Below are 25619 nucleotides of genomic sequence, written 5' to 3'. Positions count from 1 at the left end.
TTGGCTTTCTGAGGCATTTCTGAGCTTTTAGAGAGAGTCGTGACGTATTGTCAAGTATGGTGACCCATACTCGAAATTGGTGCTCTGCATTTAACCCATCCAAGTGCACACACACACAGCAGTGAGTAGTGAACAAATGCACACACACACACACACACACCGTGAACACACACCCGGAGCAGTGGGCAGCCATGCTGGTGCCTTGCTCAAGGGCACCTCAGTCGTGGTATTGAGGGTGGAGAGAGCGCTGGACATTCACTCCCCCCACCTACAATCCCTGCCGGCCAGGGACTCGAACCCGCAACCTTTCGATTACGAGTCCGACTCTCTAACCATTAGGCCACGACTTCCCTAATGGTTTATGTCATGCGGTCTCTCAGTTCCTCAGCTCTCTGACTCAGCTCGCTGTGATAAGGAAGGATCTGTTGACACCCAACAGCGTGCATGTCTGCTACCCGTAAAAAAGACGCACACCCCCATCATGCGGAGAACAGGGAGTTTTAAATTATATATGTCTGCAGCTGAGAATGTGCTGTGGTTGTAATGTCACACAAACTAATAATGGCTGGGAGAACATCAGACAAAAATATTGAGTGGGAGATGATGTTGGGCGACATCCATCGCTTTAGCAACAGCTGCATTGGTGTGAAGGATGAAGCCGCCATTTATAAAGACAACAGATTTGTCTTATTTGAAAAGGCAATAATCTGAGAAGCCTGACCTGACCTGCGGGGACAAGATAGAGTGATTAAGTAGGTCATTTTTTTCATATCTGTTCATTTTGTTTCATTCTTACCTAGATCGTTTAAGGGGATGATACTCAGAAAGTTGGAGATGGATCCACTTGGAAGGGAGTGTGAACTGTGCATGGTGATTTGGTATTCTCACCATAAACTGAAAACCATGGGGGGGGGTGTCCGTGAGCCAAAATCAATGTTCTTGGTTTCCCTCCAAATGCATGCTAACTCACTTCCTGCAAGTCAATGCACAGCTTCACAACCGCACAGAAATATTCAAGTACCATGTCTGGTTGTTCCTCCTAAAATAATACCCCAAACTGCAGAAAATCCATGTTGTTCGTGTTATTACGATGCCAAATTAGGTTCTGAGGCTGGCAGGTTTGGATCCAGACATCAGGAGTGGTTGGTCTAGTATTTTTAACTAAAAAGAGCATGTGGTGCAGAACCCACCACCACGATGTTAAGGTGTTGTGGGTGGTTGCCTGGATGTTGCTATTGTCACGTGTATGTTCCTGTTTAGTTCCTGTTTGCCCTTATTTGGTTTAGTTCCTGTTCTCGTTAGTTAATCATCGTTCATTCAGATCACCTGTGTTGTATTAATCATCTCGTTTGCTCCTTTGTTTCCCTGTCTTTATAAGCCTTCGGTTTCTGTATGTTCCTTGTCTCTGATGTTTTCCTGGTTATTTGCCTGTCCTTCGTTTAAAGTGGAATTAAGAGCTGTTTTGGTTACTCCTTCGTCGTGCGAGATTGCTACAACCACTGTGGTGTTTAGTGCTTTGCTATGCGTTTGCTTGGGTTCTTTGAGTGTCTCTGATATTGCGGTCAATAAATATGACTCAAGTCCCTCCTTCATTGTATTTTTATGGGATTTTCATCTACCTGTTGAAAATTGTAAGTCTGATTCCATGGAAAAGCAATATCACACCTCTCCTCAACAATCCACATTGTTTGAACTGTCATTTAGTTCTGCAGCACAAACTAATTTCATGCCAAATTGTATTACTTCAGTGTTTGTTCAGATGGATGGATTGATTGACAGGTACATATGATAGATGGGTTTATGCGAATGGATGGATGGATGGATACTGTTGATGCATGGATGGATACTATAGATAGATGTTCTTCCTGCATTCAGTAAAACACTGCAGCTCTTCACCATAATCACAGGAAACAAGCAAATGTTTAAGTAATTTGAGGGCAGTAATGGTGAGCAAACTCTTGAACGCTCTTGATTTGTGGTGCAGAGCTGAGGTGTGGGTTTAAAGTGAATGAGGTGTTATCTCTGACTCAGTCAGGCATTAAGAAGAAGCCACATATCAGAGGAAAGGAAATTTTAATGATGGAAGAAAAGGATTGCTAAGGTTTTACTGTAGATTGAAACCAGGGCTGCTGTTAAAGTCACATCTGCGCTCTATGAATAGAGCTATGGCTAATTTATTTTATATTGTAGCCAATAAGATGATCTAAATAGGAGGCTAAAGCCATAAAAAGTTCAGATCCAAGACTGGGGCATAAATACCAGCCAGCCATTTAGTATGTGTGCATTCACGTGTACTTTTTAAAGCTATTAAAGAGTTTTGTTCTAGCGATCTTAAATCACTGAAGTGCTGTAAGAGTAAAACGGTCTCTGCGGATCAAATATTCATTCGTTGTCTGCACTGAGCGAAAATGGCTTTTTTTATTTTAATTTTACTTTAACTTATTAAATTAGAGTTTAGTGTAATATGGAAACACCTGTCCAGAACCAATGAATATTCATTTCTGAAATTGGTTTTCAAGATGTTCAAATAAATGATAAGAATACATACATACAGAAGCTATTTATTTATTTTATATTTTTATACATTAACGGTAAATGTTTTTATTAAATTATAAAATAAAATAATAAATGAACTGGAGGCACAGAAGTGAAGGCACAGGAATGTTATGTCTTCGGTAACACATTTTTCACTCTCTCCACAGGAATCTTGGGAAGTCAGGACTGCGAGTGTCATGCCTTGGACTCGGTAAGCATTTTTTGATTTATAAAGCAGCCATAAACCACCAAAAGGTCACACTGAATATAAGTACCATAGATCAGTGATACGTTCACACAGTGCGTTTCATTGAAGTGCAGGCAACAGTGTGTGTTTAAAGAGTCACATGATCTCGAAAATGTTATCCTCCCTCCATTCATATTTAATTTATCATGAATTAAAACACAAGCTCACTAATTGCCTCACACACTCCAAACACAGCGGGAGAATGATGGGTTGACGCTTAATTTATTCTCTGTTCCCTTTTATTTTTACGATTAGATGGTTTCATTAACAAGCCTCGTGAATGCAAACATAATGACTGTATAAATCTGTTGTTGACTTCTCCTGAGATAAAAACGCAGTGTGGCTTATACAGCAGTCGGTTCTCATGCTACAGGACTCATGGACGTCTAAGAGAACATGCCTGATTCAGTTCATTCCAATCTGTGTGTTTTATTTTTATCACTACAAACCAATGCAAGACCCACAAGGAAATTACAGCAGTGTCAGTTCTTTGATTAATTAAATGCAGAAATTGTAATGGTGTACTGTAAATTTAGTTTCACCTCCAAGAGCAAACCATCTCTGCTCTCATGAAAACCATAGGGCATTGGCAGCTGAATTAGTTGGTGTGGAGTGAACTGGATTTTATTGTTGTCATACTACAGGCTTTCAGTAAGAGCATTGAGGAACAAACAGCTGCTATTCCACAATGTAAAAAGCCCCAGGCTTATCTTCACAATGCATTTCCAAATGGTGTCTCTTCTATCTTAGATCAGAATCTTGCTCTGTACAAGTCCTTCCTCCTGCCTGCATCCAAATATATACTACTCTTCAAATATTTGGGGTCAGTAAGATTTTTGAAATGTTTTTGAAATGTTATACTCACCACAGCTGCATTTATTTAATTAAAATACAGTAATATTGTGAAATATTATAACAATATAAAATAAAAAAATTATATTTTAATATTAAAATGTAATTTATTTATATTTTAATATATTATTAAAATGTAATTTATGATGCAAAGCTGAATTTCCAGCATCATTACTCCAGTCTTCAGTGTCACATGATTCTTCAGAATGAAATTGATTTTAGTGTTATTTATTTGCATGTGCTTTCTGTATTATTTTAGCGCACAATTAATTGAGTAAGCAAATCACCAAATAGAGTAAACGTGGTTACAAAAGTTGTGCTTTTAATTGTTTTGTGAATAAAACTCAACCAATTTGGAGCTTAATTTCGCGCCTGGTTATTCAGTGGTGGTTAGTGATTAAGATGCAGGTTTTGAAGCTTAAATACTGTGCGAAAGTGCCGCAACTCACCTTCAGTGCTTGTAGCTCTTACTTTCCTGAGACGTCAAAGGTCATTGCTCCAGGTCAGACATCGCAAAAATTAGCCACTTGATCAAACACAACAAGAGCACTGCAGGCTGATAAGATTTCAGCGCTTCAGACATGCACTTCACTGAATACATGAGGACAGCTTTCAGTGGAAATCACCAAAGCAGCAGTAATTGTTTTTTTGTATGGGTTTGTGTGTGCATATGTGCGTGTATAAATGTATGTTCATGAAAGTCAGTGGTGCTTACTTTAAGACTATGATTGATGCACAGTGGAGCCCATTTCCCATTAGCGAACTGTCCTATATCATTCGTAAGCTTAAACACTCTAAATTCAGTTTTAAAATTTGACATTTTTACCATGGAAATGGTACTTTAAAGTCTTTTAGCATGCTCCTCCCTTTGGTGTCAAGTGTAATATTAAAAAATGTACTACAATATTTTATAATCAATTCTTGACACAACTCATATCATTGGAAAGAGTCTCAATATTCCATATTTGAAATGGAAGTAATATGTGACAGGAAATAAATGAATACATTTGCGACAGGTTAAGAAGTGTTTTTCGATATAGCGCCTAAACAAAATCTCTCAGGAAGTTTGAATTTTTGATATCAACTTCAAATTTGGAACATAACATGGTTAGACATACAGTATGGCTTTGATTTTATAGCAATTTTTACAATTATTTAATGTAAATTAATATAAAAATTCTCGTCAATCAGCTCTAATACATAGGGAGATCCAGGATTAGGCAGAAAGAGCCTGTTATTCCTTGTTTCTCTCAGTTGTTGAGCTGCCAATGACCCTGGTGCTCATCGTTGCTCACAGTAGCTGTACGCATAAAGTTATCTGGCAGCATGAGGACTGTTACGTTATGTACAAAACATAAGAAAGGCGCCAAATGTTCCTTATCACTGCACAGGTGTCACCAAGGGAACGTAACACTTGCAAACGCCCACACTATTTCCTCATTTATCCTACAACCCATAAGCGCTTGATCGCCATGGGAACAGTTGATCCCTCACCCTGAAATACAGTCGGGCGTCTCATGGGATGCCAACTGATCCCATAGTATTGAAACCCAGCACACCAGTGTGTGCTAGAGAGATGCTCAGCCCGCAGCTGGGGTGAGTTTTAGGGTGATAGTAGGTGATTGTGACAGGGATGTGGGGCAGTGACTGCAGAGTCTTACCCTGACAGCAATGAATCATGGGTGCCTTAGACTGCAGGCAGTGTGAGTCAGGCCAAGAATAACAGAGTCCTCAGGAAAACCTGGGATTTTTTTTTTTTTTTTTTTTTTTTTAACCAAGAATCAACCTCATTTTTGTCTCTTTCTTTGTATATTGAACTGAAGTATTTATTTTTATGTTTTGAATTTTATGTATCAAATGCAAATTCCACATAAACATAGATATAATAAATTAATAATTTTGTCCAGCAAGGATGCATTAAATTGAAATGAAGTGACATTAAAAACATTTCTGTTATGAATAAATGCTGTTCTTTTGACATTTTTATTTCATTTTAACATATTAAATAATGAAATATAAAAATAATTAACAAAAAAAAAAAATATATAAAAAATTAGTTTTACTGTTTTGGTTATGATTATTTTAATTAAAAGCAAATTAACCTATAAAGAACTAAAAAAAACAAGTCATAATTCCTGCTCTTTAAGAAGATGATTACAATACATACATTTATACAGTGATTTTCATCCAAAATAAAACAAAGAAATATACTGAATTAATAAATGGTTCATGTCCCAAGCAAAGTATCGTATCATAATGAATGAAATTAACAGGGAAATGTTGATTTGTTTACATCAAAATGTGAGTGACAATAGACACCAAGTCCACTGAACAGCAATTAAGGTTCTGGAAATGTCGCTGATCTTATTTGTTTTAAAATTCTTCTTTAACTGGCATTATTACTGTAAAACATTCAGAATCAGGTCTGTGTTTTGTTCTAATCTGTTTGAGCGTTTCTGTGACAGTCACCAGAGCAAATAAATCAAGCTCTACTTGGAACAAACTAACCTCTGACTCACTTCCTCTTTCTTTCGATTCATTTCTCTCTCTTAGGCACGTGGGTGACATTTGGGGGACAGATTTCAGATGAGGTGAGTATTGAATTTTTTTTTATTCATAACCAGAATATGAACTTAACTCATATCATAGATATTTTCAACAACAATTAATCTGGAGGGTAAACAATCTATTTACTCATAATAAATGTTGTAATTGTAATCATCAGTTTTTTGTTTTTACCCATTATTCTCATTTCTAAATCCACTCTAGCCATAATCACATATTGGGCAGATTTAGTCGAGATAAGCATGTTTTGTGTTGACAGTCCTGGCAGAGAGGAAGGCTCGTACACACATCATGCTATGGTCTTCCTCATTATTCAAACAATAATATCATTCTGCCAGTGCCCATTTCTGACACTCACCCAGGGCAAATGCACATAAACACTAGCGCTTCTTACATCATAAAAGTCCCCGCAGCAGCAACTTCCACGACAAGCCTGTCTTTCCCCAGAGGCGGAGTCTCCTCTATTGTCCAATCATCCCTCTTGTCCAATCAAATTATGCGAGATGTGGACATCCCCGTTCGGTCCCCTTCTCCACATGTCATAAGTAATTTCATCAGCAGCTGAACAGACGGTTTTTCCTCATCGGTCTGCCAATATACAACTACACTGACAGAACGGATCCCTGTCACTCATGCTGACAGTTCTCCATCAAAGAGAGTAAGAGAGAGGATTGCAGTGGTTTTGGCCACCAATTGTTCTGTCAACAGAAGATCAAACTCTGACATGAAGCTCATTGTATCTTTGCAGCAGTTACACAAGAAAAACAGATGCTCTGTTCCCAGACCTAGTAAGGGGCCATTCACACAAAACACATTTTTGTGTTCCACTACAGTGCTTTTTAAATATGCACTAGATGGACATCTTTGATCAATGTGTCTGGAGCAGTACAAGGTCTCAAGACACTGTTGCCAGTAAGATACTGTAATTAAGATTTACAGTAGCAAACTGTATTTGATTTACAGTAAATTACTGTAAAAAAATCCAATTCATCAGTATACTACTGTAATTCATTAATTTTAATATAGATTTCCTTAGATATATTACTCTACATGGGTACTACTGGTATTCAATTAAAACAGACACAATAATATCAGAAATATCAAATTCTTTATTTAAAACATTGCATGTATAACACTTAAAAATACAGTCTTCCAACGCTGGAACAGTGCATCTTCACCATTTCTCCTGTCTTAGGGCGGTTTGCAGTGCAATATGTTGTATCCTCTGGATTCATCCTCACAAAGAATCTTTAGGCAACAGAAACATAATGGGGAAAAAAGACAAGCAGCCAAAGAATACATAGCCATAGGTGCTGCTTCAAAGCGTGGCCACAATCCTTTGCTCACCATCCACTTTGTTAGTGACAGAAATGTCTCCTCTGAAAAACAAGAAGTAGAAATGGCACATTTTTAAAAGGCAAACCCATATAGAATAAACAAACCTCTCAAAACCATAGATGTTCTCTTATCATGAATTATTAGTCTCAGGGTGGCTGCATGCTCATGTCTTTCTTGATGCTTCATTGCAGTTGCCTTTAAGACACAAATACAAAAAAATGCAGTTAATCCTAAATTCCATTTAAAAACTATAACAAACTAATTCTAAAACTGGAAAGGCAGCTATAGCCATAATACTGGTTTAATTTAGCTAACATACAATTTTATTTTCTCAAAAGGCTACTGGCCAACATTAATACCTGAACAAAATTTCACATTAGTTAACCTAATGTTAATATAAAATAAGCGTTGCTCTTTAAAAATAATTTTAATTTGGTGACTTAATTCAATAAGCTGACAAATTGAAATTGAAAAAGTTATGACTGGTTTTGTGGTCCAGGGTCACATATAAGACACGAGCAGTAAAGTCAAATATGTCCATCTAGCGCACATTTACACAAAAAAACAATAGAAAAGCAGCACAGTGTAAATTTTAAAACGCATTCTGTATGAACCGTCCCTATAAGGCTGCGTTTTAAGGCTATTTCATGTGGGTAATGAAGACTCATGTGTCTCAGTAATTTAACAGCTTGTGCTTTTAAATCTTGAAAACAGTTGTGATACTGCAGTGCAGTTTAATTTATCTCATCCTACGTCATGGCTAGCTGTTACTATATATAAAATGATGAGCACAATTTTTAAAGGATACATTTACAAAGCATCCACGCATAATAATAATCTTGTTAACTTCTTATGTGCATGAATGCCATTATACTCAGTACATCTGCCTGAAAATCTGTCCATAAAGCCATATTATTTTTTTCTGCATCATGTGACAAACAATGTGAAGTGTAAAGAATGAAATAACCGTCAGATGTAAACTCCATGCAATGCTATACGTACTGTATTCCTATATACATAGGCATTAAATACCAGGATGGAGCCAAATGGTTGGCGGGGAGGGGTTGAAAACAACAGTCAGCGCTCTGTGAAATCAACCGAAAAGAAAATCGTTTCACGGGCAGAGAAAGCTATTGCATTTTTATGAAAGATTACAAAGATAAACTTTTTCTTTATAATAATTTTCTGATTCTGTTCTGGGCTTCTCTCTGCATCGCTTCCTATCCCAACTGCACTGTCCATATGAATATAATGTGACAAAAACATTCTTCAAAGGTTCAAAGCAATATGTCTAAAAAGTACAAATTCAGCTCAACCCTGAATTTGGTTTGAACAAATTAAATGTTATGGACTTGAATGTTATAAAAGTGCTTCACATGGCAGTGAATCATGTGAAGTGGATTTAAGCAGCACTGTTTTCAGAAAGGTGAGCACTCAGTTATCCGTTTACACGCACTTCTGAGCTCTCTGCAATGCTGACTGACAGCTGAGTGCTTGATGTGTGTGTGTGTGTGTGTGTGTGTGTGTGTGTGTGTGTGTTTTGTAGGTGGCAGAGCAGCTGATGACTATAGCCTATGAAAACGGGGTCAACCTCTTTGACACTGCAGAGGTCTATTCAGCTGGGAAGTGAGTTTGACCTTTGACTTAAAGCAAAATAGAGTGGCTAAATCCATCTAGATCATTGGTCTCAAACTCAATTCCTGGAGAGCCGCAGCTCTGCACAGTTTAGCTCCAACCCTAATCAAACACACCTGATCCAGCTAATCAAACTCTTCAGGATCACTAGAAACTTCTGAGCAGGAGTGATTTGGAGTTGGTTGGAGCTAAACTGTGCAGAGCTTCGGCCCTCCAGGAATTGAGTTTGAGACCACCGATCTAGATACTTGCATACTAGTAGAACCTACTGAATGGATAGTATGCAAATTGGGATTCAGCCAGTGTGTAAGAGCACAAATAATCCTGGATTACAGTCCATCCTGTAAACTTCAGATCCAAACTTGCCAAGCTGATTCATCTAAACCTGTTAGAAGAAGCAGAAGGGAATTCACTATGATTGAATTGCACGCACTGATAGCATCGTTTTTGCACACATTGTCTGCATTGCTTTTGCACCAAATTCACTAAAGAAATTATTCATTCAGGTTCAGATGCAAACAGCCACAAATTTAGTGCTAAATGCAATTTGCATAGATCAGTTTCTAGGTTTGCAGGTCAGTTTCTAAGTGTTAGCGCATGGCACAACAGACTAGAGTGATCATATATTTCTGGGACTGTACATCATCACTCCACCACTGTCATAAGGCACCTTTAAAATGCCAGAAGTCTGGATATGTGCCTGGTTGTGATGCTTTTCTCCATTCTTTGTGCATTGTTTGATGAATTACTGCTGTCTTGATCACTAGAGAAGTACACTAACATTCATTTTGAATAAGCTTTAAATTTCCTCCAGCTTTCTGTGGACAGTAACCATAGCTCAACGTTAACTGTGTCAGGCAAATAGCGCTGACGTTTGTGAATCTGGCGACTTCTATAATGAAACTCATGCATACAAAGGAGGAGTGTTTACCCTGAAAAAATTACAGTAACTTTGAAGTTTAAATATATGCATAGTGCAGTGCTATAGTGGCCCTATAGTGAATTCACCTCACAGTGACATGGAAAAATTCTATACAAATCCAGAAATAAAATCTTAAAAAGCTCATAAAACGTGTCTTTCTTCTTCACAGGGCTGAAATAATCCTAGGAAACATTATCAAGAAGAAGTGTTGGCGGTATTTATCTTAGTTCTTTCATATTATGATTTTAATCAGCAATTTCATTGGCTGAGAAATGTATAATGCCACTGCTTTCACACAAAGTCCATAATCTGTCTGTTTGTGTACAGGAGATCCAGTCTGGTTATCACCACTAAACTGTACTGGGGAGGAAAGTGAGTATCTGTCTATCTGCCTTTCTTTCTTTATTTTTGTCTGCCTGTCTATTCATTCTATCAATAACAACTACTCTCATTTTCTCCTTGAGATTTAGGCTTTTAGATTTAGTCTGCTTATTTAAAGCTTGCTTTCTTTCTATTTCTCTAGGGCAGAGACAGAGCGCGGGCTCTCTAGGAAGCACATTATTGAAGGTATAGATATTCTTCTTCTTTCTTCTAATTCCCCTGTCGTTTGTAATTGACCTGAACTTTTTTTCTTCATTTCTTTCTAGTTCTCTCCTCCTTTTATTGATTTTTTTTTTTCTCTTTCACTGCAGTAGACTGTGTGTGGCCTTGTTTCTAATAAAAGCTCAGCACTCACACCAGCATTCATTCTTAAACGGTGTGAGATTCTCTTTCTCATTCCTTTTTGATAAAGATTATGCAAACCAAATGCAGTATGATACAGAAACCATTTAATCTGTAGGTTTGTTGTCTTGTTTTCCAGTAAAAATGTCTAAACATCTTTAAAACAAGATACATTTACATGAAAAGCATAATAAAGCATCAATAAAAATATGATCTTGTTTAATTTATTTACTTACCCACTTCCTTACTTACATATTTAATTATTCATTCATTCATTTTGTGTTTATTTGTCTTATGCCATTGTCAAATTTTGCATCTCAAGGACATTTATTCTGTTTAGATATTTCTACTGGAAGCAAGACTAAAATGCGGATAAATATTTAAAAAAATATTATTTTGATCACATATAAATTTAGATGCCAAGGGTTTTGATTTATTTATTTGTTATTTTTGGTTGAACTATTTTAGTACCCGTTTTGATCTCTTTTTTTATGAAAGAGCTTGTGATTATTGGCAATAGTACTATATGTTCCTGACACAATAAAGTATGGTAAAAGACATCCATCACTGAATTCAGATTGCTTTAATAGCCTAATGCATAATTGAAATGGCATATTGACGTATTCTGATAATTGACTGCATGAATTATGTGAAGTGTTTGAAATCATAAGCTTTATTTGAGCGATTAATCAAGAGTGGAAATCTGCATGTAGTAATATTCTGAACTGTATCTGCTTTATTACTGTATGAGATGGAGGTGAACCACTGATTTCAAGAGAGTTTAATATGTGTAATGTCATTTCTGTATCACTTTCAGATTTAGAAAATGCACTGTTTGTATTTCATGAAACTAATTGAACCATTGCATACTGCGCTCATCCCTCCTTCCCTCCCCCCTGTTCTCCAAGTTATTTTTATCACTCCAGCTTGTGTGTAGTTTTCCTTCCTCGTTTGTGTCTCTCTCCCCTCCTTGCTAGCTTGTGTTTGTTTGACATTGTTTGTGGGCTAGAAAGAAACGTCTGTTTATCCTCTATGTACTTTAAAAAAAAGCTCCCTGCTAAGAATATCTCCTCCACAAACCCAGAAAATTCTGACTGATTAGAGCCATGGCGGATGCGAGGACGCGCTCCGTGAGCACAGGCCCGTTTAATGAGTCTGAGATTGGCTGGACTACAGTGTTTTTGTGAAAGGACGACCGTGGGGTTTATCTGTCAGATTCATTTCAGTATGGCAGAGTAATCACGTCTGATCACCTGAAAGCTATCTGACAACTTTGTTTCAACACACCTGGTGTTTGCTTTCTTTCTTTTTCTCTCAGCCAAGATTTATTGGCATGACTGTTAAGTTTTGCCAGTCCATTATTTTCACAGTACTTAAATACTGGTTTTCGAAATAAGAAAAGCTACAGTAAAGTATGTGTATTATTTGAAAGAAAAGCTTAAATGGAATGAATAAAAATGTGTGGCGTGACCCCAAAAAGTATTTGAACACTTAAGCACCATTCCAAAAAAGTTTGAATGCCACTGCAATAAACAACAAAATGTCAAACCAAGTGGCATTTATTAAAAAGGAAAAACATCACAAAACATTTCATGCAAAACATTTCACCGAATAGATTTTTGTGAAGTTCCTAATGGAAAAACAACTTTTAAAGAAGCTAATACTTTTATTCAGCAAGGAAGGATGCATTAAATTGACCAAAAGTGACAGTAAAGACATTTATAATGTTACAGAAAGATTTCAAATAAATGCTATCAAAGAATACTATATCATGATTTCCACAGATAATAATAAAAAATGTTTCTTGAGCATCAAATCATATACTGTAGGATGATTTCTGAGAGATCATGTGACACTGAAGACTGGCTGCAGAAAAACGACTAATAAAATTAATACAGCGATTTCAATATTCATAAGGATTCATTTTTAGATGTCAATACATCAGTTTTGTACGTTTAAATGCTGCAAATACGTAAGTATTTGTACGTTTAGATGCTGAAAATACGTCAGTATTGTATGTTTTAGTGCCTGTAAAAACGTAAGTAAATGTTCGTTTTATAGAACCACATTTTACATAAAACACATACGAATTATCATGAGATCGCGTTGGCATAAAAGACTCACCTAAACATTCACAAAAAATCTTACCGCCCCCAAACATTTGTCCATGTCCATGAATTTTTGTGTTCACTGTCACACTTATTATACCAATAAATATGAACAATTTTTATGGCCTGGTAGCTAATATAACTCCCAATGTTATATTGTCTTGTGTTCATAGTTAAAGTAGCACCAGTCTTGAATTTCGCGTTGATATTATTTACTTCCAGTATCACGCTAATCAGAATATTCTTGATAATTATTTTTTTTTTTTAAAAGAAGCTAATATTGGATGATATTGATACAGTCATTGAAATATATGGAATTCAAATTCCATAAAAATACTCCGTCTAAAAACAAACACCAATAAACATATTGCTTACAGTGCATGAAGTATGTTACGAACTGTCCCTAGGTCCCTTTGTTCTCTGGCTCTCTCTCCGTTTCTGAATGGGACAATGATGTGACAGTCAGACTGAATCATTCATCCTTGTTCAGCTTCCTCATCTTGTTTTTCTTCCTCTCCTCTGGTGTCTGCAAAGCTGTACTTTTCTAATCCTCTCTCAACTGCTCACCTGATCCTATTTTTGCTCTCTCGGAGTTTCCTCTCTCCTCTCATCTCTTTTCACACTTCTGGCTGTCAGATAGCAGCTCAGAATGAATGTATGTCCTTAGGCAACTACGTGAGTTTGTGTCATCATTTTTAATCTTTCCTGTTTCATAGAATAGTTGAATGAAAATTCATTTACTTGCCCAGACGTAGCTTTGAACTTTTTTTTTTTCTTCACAAAACACAAAATATTGCATTAAGCAGAATTATACTGCTCTTTGAATGAAAATGAATAGAAACTGGGGCTGTTTGAGCTCCAAAAATGGAAGAAGAAAAAAAAATCATAAATGTGGTCCATACAACTCGTGCATTATATTCCACTCAATACAATACGAAATACATGAATACAAAAAACATGAACACTTTCTTATGCTTTCTCTCTCTGTAGGTCTGAAGGGTTCTTTGCAGAGGTTACAGTTGGAGTATGTGGATGTGGTTTTTGCCAATCGACCTGACACCAACACACCAATGGAGGGTAGGTGAGGCTTGGGCCCAAAGCAAAAGTCACTACGCTGATGCTTCTAGCTTTGCAAGCATTCTGAAATGTGTTAGAGGCAATTCGTAAAGCAATGCAAGCACTCTATGAATTGCGTTTATAGAACTGTCACAAGAGCAGCTATAGCATTAGCATAAACTGTCAGCAAGTTTTCTCTTTACTGTAATAGCAGTGCAACAGTTTGAAGAGAGTCCTGAATATAAAATATAAAAAATATACTATACCTGAATAAAAACATCCAGTATAGTGGTCTGAAGGAAACTCTAGTGCCTCCTAAAGGGTCTAATGTTTGTTACCACCCAAGCAGTGCTAAAACACTGTTTAAGTATTGTTCAAAAGTTTGGGTTCGGTTTGATTTTATTTATTTTTTAAATTTGAAAGAAGTCTCTTATACTCACCATTTATTTGATAAAAAATACAGTAAAAACTGTAATATTGTAAAACAGCTATTTGAATATATTTTAAAGTGAAATTTATTCTTGTCATGCTCAAGCTGAATATTCAGTAGACATTACTTCAGTCACATGACACAGAAATCATTTCTAATATGTTGATTTGCTGCTCAAGAAACACTTCATTGCTTCTTCAATATTTGTGTCCAGGAATCTTTGAAGAATTCAAAATCTTTAAATCTAAAATCTAAAACTCTGCAGGAAAGTGGACCTCGAGGGCCAGAGTTAATGCGTAATGGAACGGTAGTGTATGTTTAGTGCATGACCCTGTGCTTAAGGCCTTGGCAAAGTCTGTTTTTGCATACTTGGTCTAAATTATGTCTCTGGCCTTAGTCTGTGTGTGTTACTGTGTGTATGTGTGTAAAACAGGATGTAGGGTGCTATTTCCATACATCTCAGGAAGCTGTTTTTCACAATCCCAGTCTAACCTCTCTCTCACTCCCTTTCAATTTCTATGGCACTGCAACGCTCAGGAAGTCTACTTCTTATGCACTCTGTCCTTCACCCTATCTGTCTTTCTCTCTATTTGACTCTCTTTCTCTCTCTCTGAGGGGGATTAGAGACTTGCCCATGGGGTACAAAGTGTATTTTTAAGCTGCTCTTTGCCTGCTGTGTCTTCAAACTCCAGACCTTTATACACACACACACAAACAATCTAATACATGTATACTACATATATTCATGTATCTAAATGAGGAGATACCACTTATATTGTTTTTATGTGGAGAATAGTTTTTTATTTAATTCCCAAATGTGCCAAAGAGAGGTTTCATTAGATTTAGCTACCTTTTGGGGACAAATTTGTTAGTAAACCCACACACACCTGATTTCTTCCATTGGACTACATTAGGATATTTCCTGTCTGTTTGAGCGAGTCTTATCAACACGTAAACACATTTAACATCAGGGTTACAAGCCAGAAAAGTAATGCATAGACTTCCCACAGTGTGAGGATAATCTCCAGAGGACTGTCCATACAAATCGGAGCTTTAAAGCCGTGGTATAGGGGGGAAGCAGAAGACCTAATAAAGTCAAATGTTTAATCATCGTTCTTCCATCGAGGCTGGAATAATTTTAATCCAAATTGATGTGCAATGTGTTCTTGGCACGTACAGTTAAATCCTCATGGGAAGATAATGATAGTAGGGTATTTTAATAAAAGAACATTTTGGTATACTGAACTGAGAACAAATTTCACTACCCATGGCCTCCCTGGAGACTTGTTAATGTGTTTGCCATGTTGTCGCTGAGCTTTGTGAGATAGACATTAGACCATCAATGTGATGCTGGTCCTGATATCTTAGTACTGTACATATATGGCCTTCAAGGGAAAAAAATACCTCAGTTTTATTCAAAGGCCCAAACTGAGGAAACAATATGCAATTAGTGCTGTTGCTGATTAAGATTAAATCTAAATGGTTTAACAGTACAGTAAACAGTTTAACAGTAAAACTAGTTTATATAAGAAGTAATTTATATAATACAAGGTGTGTGGCTAGAATTTTGGCACAGACATTGTTCTAAAGATTAATTATAATGCTTTGGTCCAGTGCAGTACCCTATAGCCTTTCAATTTCAGTCCATTAGTGTAAATGGATGCTGTTGATAGAGCATACTGTAATTTGTATTGAAGAATTTACAAACAGATCCCTTTTAGGTCACGTTCATAATTTAATGAATACAGCTTTGCTCTATAATGCCCTCATGGCCTGTAATATTTGTTGGCGTTTTAATAAACACCAAACATATATCTGTGTTTATTAGTGTTTATCTGATATTGACGAGTAGACTAGGTACCTACTGGCTTTTCCACAAACCTCAAATGACCTATTTGTGTTTGAATCATCCACATTGGTCTATAGTAGAGATATTAAAGCCACAAATCAAAATCATACAGCACACTGTCTCTCTGTTCCCACACACATAAATCAAATCAAGCTATCATATGACACAACTACATGCAGCACAGAATGACTAATACCTTATTTAGAAGTACTGTGGTTGTACCAGGATGCTTTCTAAACTTGACTGAGTTTGCTAAGCATTGTGGGTAATGATTAGGCATAATTCTGCTGCTGTATATATATATTGTCTATATAGTTAATAAAACTAGTAATAATTTTTATATTTCAGAATATTACTGTTTTTACTGTATTTCTAATCAAAGCCTTGGTGAGCATAAGAGACTACTTAAAAAAAAAAAAAGTATTAAAAATTATTTTAAAAAAAGCTTACCTTACTTTTGAATGTTAGTTTATATGTGCTTTAAACCTGAACAAATGTTTCTTAAAATAAACAAAGCAAAGTTGTGATTGAGCTTGAAAGACTGCAACTGCTTGACCGACCAAATACTGAATGGATGATTTCAGTTTTTTTTTCCTACATTTTTTGTTTGTTTGTTTGTTTTCTATAGCAATAATTCAACTTGATTTATCAAAGATACAAATATTTTTGGGGGAAGTTGCAATCAGAATCCACTCAAAAATCAGAGGGGACATGTGGGCATGACGCATCTGCACTCGCACGCTGCAACCTACGTGCTGCAGAAACCCCAGACATCCACATTACATTAGATTAATACTTCAGGGTTCTGCTGTTCAGATGTTCCATCAGAACTGAGCTGGAGTCCTCAGTCTCTCGTGAAAAGAAACTATACGATGGTTTGCTGAAAAACCATTAATTTTTGTTCACACTGACATGTGCCTCTGGCTTCCTGTGTTTTTGTCTCGCTCTCTCTTTTCTTGAGCAGATGTATTGTTGTGCTTAGCTGACGTTCACTTGGTTTTTTCTCCTCCATTCTCACCCACACACTCACATTTCTCTTCATTCGTACAGAGTTCGTAATGAGAGAGTGGGTGTGGGCTTTCATTTTCATTATGTTCTGAGGTAGATTTAGCTGCTGTTTTCTACTCTTCTGTTCTTTTTTTAATCTCTTTTCACCTTCTCTTGCCTTTTTCTTTTATAGAAGTTCTTTTGTTTCGCATGTTCATGCCTTGAGCCATAGCCTTGGTTTCTCAGATGGTATAAGGATAGGACTATGACCTGCCCACCTACACAGGAAAGACCTGACTGACATAATGTGTAACTGACAACAGTTTTGTTTTAATGTGCCATTTAGGTTCTGGTATTTTTGAATTATCACAAAAACTGGCGTAAATTAAGACTGGCGTAAATTAAAGGAATAGTTCACCTAATAATGAAAATTCTGTCATCATTTGCTCTACATGACCATGGTGATGGAAAGAAATATGAGATGAGAGGGAAAACTATATTTCAAGTGTATTTAGGTGTCCGTCAGGCAGCTTTATCAGTGGCGCACAAGATTCGATGACGATGTAGGTGTCATTGAATTTTAATGCTTTTTTAGTCTATCCAGTTGAACCCACAGGATGCGGCACTGCTCATTCAAAATATTATTGGAAAAAAAGAACATCAGTGTGGAGAAGATGTTGTTTACGTCAAAACTGAACCAAGCCTCTCGCAAAATATTTGGACTCTCCCATAAAAGAATTGTGTTCCTTCACAAAACATTTGCGTTCCTCTGAGAAACGTTGCATTCTCCTTGAAATCATTTGTCTTCCCTTGTTAAATATTTGTTTTTCGCAAAACAAAAGTTCAAGGTAAGATACAGGCTAGCTAATTTGTTTTATTAATTTTTTTTGCCACTAACCTGGAAAATTTAGGCAAATCCACTAGTTATTTTATCCTCAAATGTGCTTGTTATATCAACACCAGTATCTTGTAAACACAATTTTGCTTGTAGGCGTACTGAAAAAAAAAACCCAATACATGTCTTTACTCCCAGAATATGCCAGCCAATCATATTACAGCTTGCTCGACCGAGTAAGTGCTTTCCAATTTTTGTGCAATATGTATCAGACGGACAGGGAAGGGACTTGGTCCTCAGGCGTGCCATTTGATGAGACTAGGGCAGCCCTGCGACACCGCTGTCAGATGAAGAGCATCCCACAGACATCACTCACTGGTGGCATGTGTAGTGAAGATGAAACGCAGAGTCAGTGGACACACAACAAAGCCCAGATCATAGCAGAGTAATGGCCAGAGTAAAGCCCCTGGAGTCAAAACACTGAAGAGACACAGAAAAGAAGCTCTTCGCATATGAAAATCTTTATGAGCTCATTTTCGAGTGGATCTGGTACTCGCTGCTCTGGTACTGAACTGAACACAGAACAGCAGTAAAGGTCTCTGCTGATAATGATGCAGAACAGTAATGCCTTGAGGATGTCAGAACAGATGGTATTCCCGTTGGCTGCAGAGTAGCGCTCTGTCAAACGTATACACCAACACACAAACACTGTCATACACACAAACACTGTTGTCTGTTCACATTATGCATGGTCTCATTGATAATCATAGGTGTTTTGTCCAAAATGTATGGTTCTAGCATCCATACATTACTGTTCAAAGGTTTGGGGTTGGTTAGATTTTTTAATTGTTTAAAAAACAAAAGTATCTTACACTCATTTAGGCTGCATTTATTTGATCAAAAACATTATATTGTGAAAAAATAAAAATAACAGTTTTCTCTTTTAATATATTTTAAAATGTACTTTATTTCTGTGTTGGCAAGCTGAATTTTCAGCATCAATACTCAAGTCTTCAGTGTCACATGATCCTTCAGAAATCATTCTAATATGCAGAGTTGGTATTATATTATTAGTTGTGCTGCTTAGCATTTATGTCAAGACAATTTTCTTTTTGATGAATACAAAAAGTTTAGTAGAACATTATTTGAAATAGAAATCTTTTGTAACATTATAAATGTCTTGACTGTCACTTTTGATCAATTTAATGCATCCTCACTGAATAAAGTCCACATATATTTATATATTTGCATATATATTTTTAGTTATTGGTAATCTATTTTTGTAGATTTCGTGTTTGTTACACATCAGCATTTAATAAAAAGTACAAAATGTAAATATATGAACATCAAATACTAAGATCAGGGTGCAAACAGGAAGATAACACTCATCACTTGGTTTATTGGCATGCAAACTGCCAACCCCTCTAAAAAAGGGTTTTTAAATATATACATTCTCTGTTTTTTGGGGGGGAAAAAAGGATGATGGTCAAAACAGATGGATTGTTAAATTCCTCTTTGTAAAATTCCACTAGATAAAACAAAAGTCCTGGTATTGGGCCTGCATCTGTGTGTTAACGTTCAATATAACCATCCTCTCTTAAACACTGTCCTTGTTGAGCAAAATGGATCTGCTCACCAGATGAGAGCATTTTCTTAAGGGTAAAGTTGGGTTAACAAGGCCTTGATGTTCATTTGTGATTCTCATGTGAGGATTCCTTCCATTGCCTATTTGCATGTGCTTTTAGCACTCAGTTCACTTAAGCCAAGGAATTATGCTAATCAGATAATGTTGCAAACACAGCCCCGAAAATAGTGCTGATAGCAATTTGCACTGGACTATTCTCCAGGTTACGGGATGGTCCTGAACTGTAGGATGCCAGTGCTAATAATACTTATAAAATAATAATAATTTAATTAAGGACAAACAATTTTATATCTTACAACAAAGAATGTGTAAATAATGGAAAAATATTTTAATTCGTTAGTATGTTTGGAATACTTTGGGATGAATAAAATTGTGCTGCCACGCTTGAATATACAATACAGAGAATTTTTAAATTATTGTACCTTGTAGAATAAAACTTGTTTAGTGAGATATAGAGCTGTTGTGTCAGATTTACAGCTGATGTCTTCTCATCTTTACTCCTGTTAATTCAGAAGGCTGTGAAATAGCTTCAGCTCTTTTGCATTATTAGCGTTTATCCTTTGTGCAACTCTGTCAGTGTTGCCAGATCTCACAGGAAAAACATGCAACCTGTTCTGACAACACAATCTCAAAATATGCTTCCCCAAAACATGGCCAAATACGTTTGCCCTTTCAGGAGGGTATTGCTTAATTTAATCTGATTTATTCCAGCATTTTGTTAGAATAAGTTGATGTTTATAATTCAGGGACCCTCTATAAATAGAGATTTATTTTATTTGTAACATTGCAGAATAAGTTTAATAACATGTTGACATTTGTTTCTTAGTTATATCCTTTACCATGTTCCGGACAGATGTGTAATGATGCAAGTAATGTCTTTTCCGTATAGTTTAATGTACAACTGGATCTGTAAATCAGTTATTAAATTGTAAGTGTGAGTTCCCATACTTTTAAATGACTTGAATTAAATACAAGCCCAAAGTTGCTTAATAAGCAGACATGTCAACAGAGTGCAAGGATAGGACGTAAACAGTACCATCTAATGGTGACCAGACGCAAATGATTTCTCTGGCACAGTGGATCTGTATAGCAACAGTCCAATCTTGGCTGATATTTTCGTCTGTACATGTGTGTTTTGTGTTTTAGAGATAGTGAGAGCCATGACGCATGTCATTAACCATGGCATGTCCATGTACTGGGGCACGTCACGCTGGTCAGCGATGGAGATCATGGTGAGTATAGAGAGGAAAAACGTCATTTTATTACACATTTTAAAGTAGACAAAATTGCATTCGTTTTTAGCTTTTATATAGAAAATGTATCGATATAGAATTAAATTATTTTATAATATTATTATGTTCATTATTGTGGGTTAAGAAAATTAAATTAAATAATTAAAAGAAGTTTTAAGGATATTTAGATATATTAATAAACAACAACACAAAAACTCAATGTGTGTTTTTCATCTTTATTCATGAACTATATTAAAATGATTATTTTCTCATTTTTGCCATCTCTTTCTCCCCCTGTAGGAGGCGTATTCTGTAGCAAGGCAGTTTAATCTGATACCTCCTGTGTGTGAACAGGCCGAATATCATTTATTCCAGAGGGATAAAGTGGAAATGCAGTTGCCAGAGCTTTACCATAAGATTGGTAAAAAAAACACATATTGTATATACACATGAACACACACAATAAAAATATGATCTCTGAAACAGCTTAAAAACACAGTCGTGCACCGCAGGTGTTGGAGTGGTTTCCTGGTCTCCTCTAGCCTGCGGCATCATTACAGGGAAATATGAAAACGGCATCCCAGAATCCTCCAGGGCCTCTTTGAAGGTACTTTAAAGGAGTAGTTCAGGCAAAAATGAAAATGTGCTGAAAATGTATTCACTCTCAGGCCATCCAAAATGTAGATGAGTTGATTTCTTCATTAGAATAGATTTGGGGAAATTTATCATTACATCACTTGCTCACCAGTGGATCCAGTGAATGGGTGCCAACATTAACATAACAAGAGAGTATACATCACTTCAGTCCATTTATGAGCAAGCAATAGTAAGTGATTCAAGCCATGTTTTATTTTCAGCATATCAATTACTGCCATCAGGGAAGCATTATAGAGTTCCATTATGTAGAAGTAATCGCTATAAGAATTCTTTTATACCGGTATCTATTAGGATTTTAAATAGTAAATTGCATTAACTGTTTTTTTTTTTTTTTTTTTTTTTTTAACTAACAAAGTGTTTGTTGTTTTTGTGTGCTTGTTGTGTATTGTTGCAGCTTTGAGTCCAAGACAAATTTCCTGTAAAGGACAATAAAGTATAACTCTAACTCTATAATCAACAAGTAATCCACAAAACTCCAGTCCATCAATTAACATCTTGTGAAGCGCAAAGCTCAGTGTTTGTAAGAAACACATCCATCAAGGCATTTTAAATTTAAATAGTTGCTTCTGGCCAATCAGCTGGTTGGACTCTCATTCTGACGGCACCCATTCCATGCAGGGCATCCATTGATGAACAAGTGATGTAATGCTAACTATATGTTCATTTTTGCGTGAACTGTTCCTTTAATACTGACTGTCGTGACAGATACATAATTTCCTCAAGAGATAAGGATTGATATCTGTTGATTAAACTGATATTTATCCAACTGAAATAGTGCCAGATTTCTGTACAAAAACAGCTATACTCAACAGGAGAACAAAGCTGAGTTAAATAGGACAGTCTGACACTGAATGAAGTGATTGAGGAGCTCATATAGTTCATAGATTACACGTTCAGCTAGTATACAGCGATGTCAGGGCAGGTTTGCTGTGCTTGTCTCACTCTCTCTTTCTCTATTTCTCTCTCTGCAGTCGTACCAGTGGCTGAAGGAGAAGATTCTGAGCGAGGATGGCAGAAAGCAGCAGGCGAAGCTTAAGGAATTGACCCATATAGCTGAGAGGCTCAGTTGTACCCTGCCACAACTTGCCATCGGTAGGTCAAAATAACTTTTTACACATGAACTGTCACAAAGTGACAATTTATACAGAATTTCTGCTTTTATGCACATTTCCTGACTGGGAAACAAACCTTGACATTAATCCACAGGGCTTTGAAGTCACGAAATATGAGAGTTGAAAAAAAAAAAAAAAAAAAAAAAAAAAAGACATACAATTATTGGCATTTTTTAGCTTTAAGCATTTTTATAATATGGAAAACCTGGATGGTGACTCTTTTTTCCAGTTTTAATGTGTTTTAATAAAATGTAAATAGTAAAATGTGGTAAAATGTAAATAATAAAATGTAGGAAATAGTAAATATTTTTATTTAGTTTTATTTATTATTGTAGTTTTATTTTTGATTATTATTAATAATAATAATAAATATTTTCTTAAATATGTTCATATTATGTTTTAAATTGTATTAAATAGTCAATAATTATTTGAATTTTGTTTTATTTATTTATTATTAATAATAATAATCCATCTTATGAAAATCATTTTTGTTTGTATAAATTGTTTTTAATAAATGTGTGTGTATTTTTTTTTTTCAATGTAAACAGTTTGATGAACAAAAAGAGAGAAAAAAAGCCTGTGCTGTTAAAAAAAGAAACTCCTGTAGAAACAGTCCTTACAGTAGCATTTGGCTGCAGCACCCTTTCAGAATCTTACCAGCTCTTTTGAGATTCCTGTGATTCACTGGCTTGAAACGTTCATACATGTAGGACTAAATGACAGATTCCTCATGAATCTATTCTCTGTGTTCCTCTGTAGCCTGGTGCCTCCGTAATGAAGGAGTGAGTTCTGTTCTCCTGGGGACCTCCAATCCTGCACAGCTCACTGAGAACCTGGGGGCGATACAGGCAAGAGATTTATCAAAACATCTCAAACACACTCGCACACTGTGGAATCACTGCCATCCCACAAACTCTGGTGGCCTGCTACAGCTCTGTGCTTTTATCTCTTAACACCTATCTTCTGAATCTCACATAGTTCATTTATATTTAAACCATCAAAAAAGGGATATTGCTTGATGTTATTTTTATGTGCAAAGGCAAAATTTCACACACTGATAAGAGATCCAACTAAACCAGCTTCATATAAAGATGGTTTTGCGTCATTTCTAGCTTGACGAAATGGTTGGACTAGTATTTAGACATAGTCTTTCTCGACCACGGGGCTGGAGCCCAGTAGGGGGCCTCAGAAAATTTCTACGGGGGCTTCAAGATGACTTAAAAATATTTAGACTAAACAAGCATTAAATAAGCTAAAACAACTAAAAATTAAGATAATTTTAATTCATCCAATGTGTTTTAGTAATTAGATCTACATTCTCGCTGACAGGTTCTTCCAAAGATCACCCCTAACGTGGCCTCGGACATCGACAAAATCCTGGGTAACCGTCCCCACAGTAAGAAGGACTACCATCACTAGGCCTTTCTGTGAACCTGTAAGCCTTGAGACTCAGGATCCCGTGCCTGCCCTCTTGTGTCGGCGGGTGTCCACAGTGTGCGATTCCCACCATTGTGTGTCTGTGTCAACTTCTCTTGCAGAGAGCCATAGTTACTGTTACAGTAGAAATGCTAAAGTGTTATGCATGCTTCTGTTCGACCTATACCTGAGCGCAACCTCGCATTAAGATCTCTGTGGAGACACACCTGCCTGTGAAGCACAGAAGCTCCTGGACTCCCTCGTCTGTGCGGTTATGTATTCAGCTGTCATAACCCATATGTGCCAAAGTGAACATGGTCTTGACCCTTGACCTCCGTACATCCATTCTGAAAATGGACGAATGACAGGCCCTGATGAATGGCCCTGATTATGGTTAATAAAACATAATGTAAGGAAATGCACTGCATATCATTCAGAGAATGTACAAACTAAGAACTGTGACGTATGGCAGAGCAGCATGTAGAGTTCAACAGTGTACATTGGTAAAAATGTGATGGATTAAAAAGCCATCAACAGCAAAGTGGGCTGTTAGTGTGTTTAAATGTTCTCCAAAATGTTCTTTGGGGAAGTCGTGGCCTAATGGTTAGAGAATTGGACTCGTAGTCGAAGGGTTGCGGGTTCGAGTCCCCGGCCGGCAGGGATTGTAGGTGGGAGGAGTGAATGTCCAGCGCTCTCTCCACCCTCAATACCACGACTGAGGTGCCCTTGAGCAAGGCACTGAACCCCCAACTGCTCCCCGGGCGCCGCACCATAAATGGCTGCCCACTGCTCCGGGTGTGTGTTCACTGTGTGTGTGTGTGTGTGCATTTGTTCACTACTCACTGCTGTGTGTGTGCACTTGGATGGGTTAAACGCAGAGCACCAATTTCGAGTATGGGTCACCATACTTGACAATACGTCACGACTTCTTCTGTCAAAAAGGTTAACATCTTTAACAACTGTTTGTGTATGTTTCCTCTGTAAACCCTGCAATTTGTGGCATGTCTGATCCGTTCAACAATTTCTTCTCCATTGTTTTAAATGTACATTATAAAAGAAACTTAGTTTGTTCAAATGCTTATCCAGTGTTAAAGTTACACTGGTTAAAGATTTAAATGCTTGCTGCTGTATTTGGCAACTTTTGAACTGCTAAGCAGTACATACTTGAGTCCTGAGAGTGACAGAAATGCACAACTATTAAAAGCAACCAGTTCATGGCCATGACAAATGGGTCAAAATGTTTACTGACTTGAAAATGATGAAGCTGTTAATGAATGCATTGTGCAGAGTGCTTTTAACATTAAAATAAAAATGTTGCATCTCCAGTTTTGTAAATTAGTTTTTATAAATAAGTGTTTTTAAACATTTTAAGTTATTTTGCTGGTTGAAGACCATGCTAGAAAAAGTTAATAACCTGAAAAGTGTGGGCTACAGTAAAAAAAAAAAAAAAAAACGAAACATAACTACTTTAAAAA

At 36.6% G+C, this 25619-nt stretch overlaps 1 protein-coding gene across 1 annotated transcript in view; it reads left to right on the top strand.

The window, feature by feature from the left end:
* Positions 1-25468, top strand: part of LOC306881686 (voltage-gated potassium channel subunit beta-1-like) — a 31473-nt gene extending 6005 nt beyond the window's left edge. The window contains exons 2-15 of the mRNA XM_079435888.1: positions 2703-2746; positions 6188-6225; positions 9084-9163; positions 10264-10308; positions 10422-10466; positions 10618-10661; positions 13916-14002; positions 20874-20959; positions 21260-21380; positions 21472-21566; positions 22588-22708; positions 23488-23576; positions 24058-24720; positions 25087-25468. Of these exons, the coding sequence (XP_079292014.1) occupies positions 2703-2746; positions 6188-6225; positions 9084-9163; positions 10264-10308; positions 10422-10466; positions 10618-10661; positions 13916-14002; positions 20874-20959; positions 21260-21380; positions 21472-21566; positions 22588-22708; positions 23488-23576; positions 24058-24147 (985 nt within the window). The 3' untranslated portion in view covers positions 24148-24720; positions 25087-25468. The remainder of the gene's footprint in view (positions 1-2702; positions 2747-6187; positions 6226-9083; positions 9164-10263; positions 10309-10421; positions 10467-10617; positions 10662-13915; positions 14003-20873; positions 20960-21259; positions 21381-21471; positions 21567-22587; positions 22709-23487; positions 23577-24057; positions 24721-25086) is intronic.
* Positions 25469-25619: the final 151 nt, after the last annotated feature.

The sequence above is a fragment of the Barbus barbus genome (assembly GCF_936440315.1).
Source record: "Barbus barbus genome assembly, chromosome: 15".
Taxonomy (NCBI): domain Eukaryota; kingdom Metazoa; phylum Chordata; class Actinopteri; order Cypriniformes; family Cyprinidae; genus Barbus; species Barbus barbus.
This window is presented reverse-complemented; position numbering and strand designations above follow the sequence as displayed.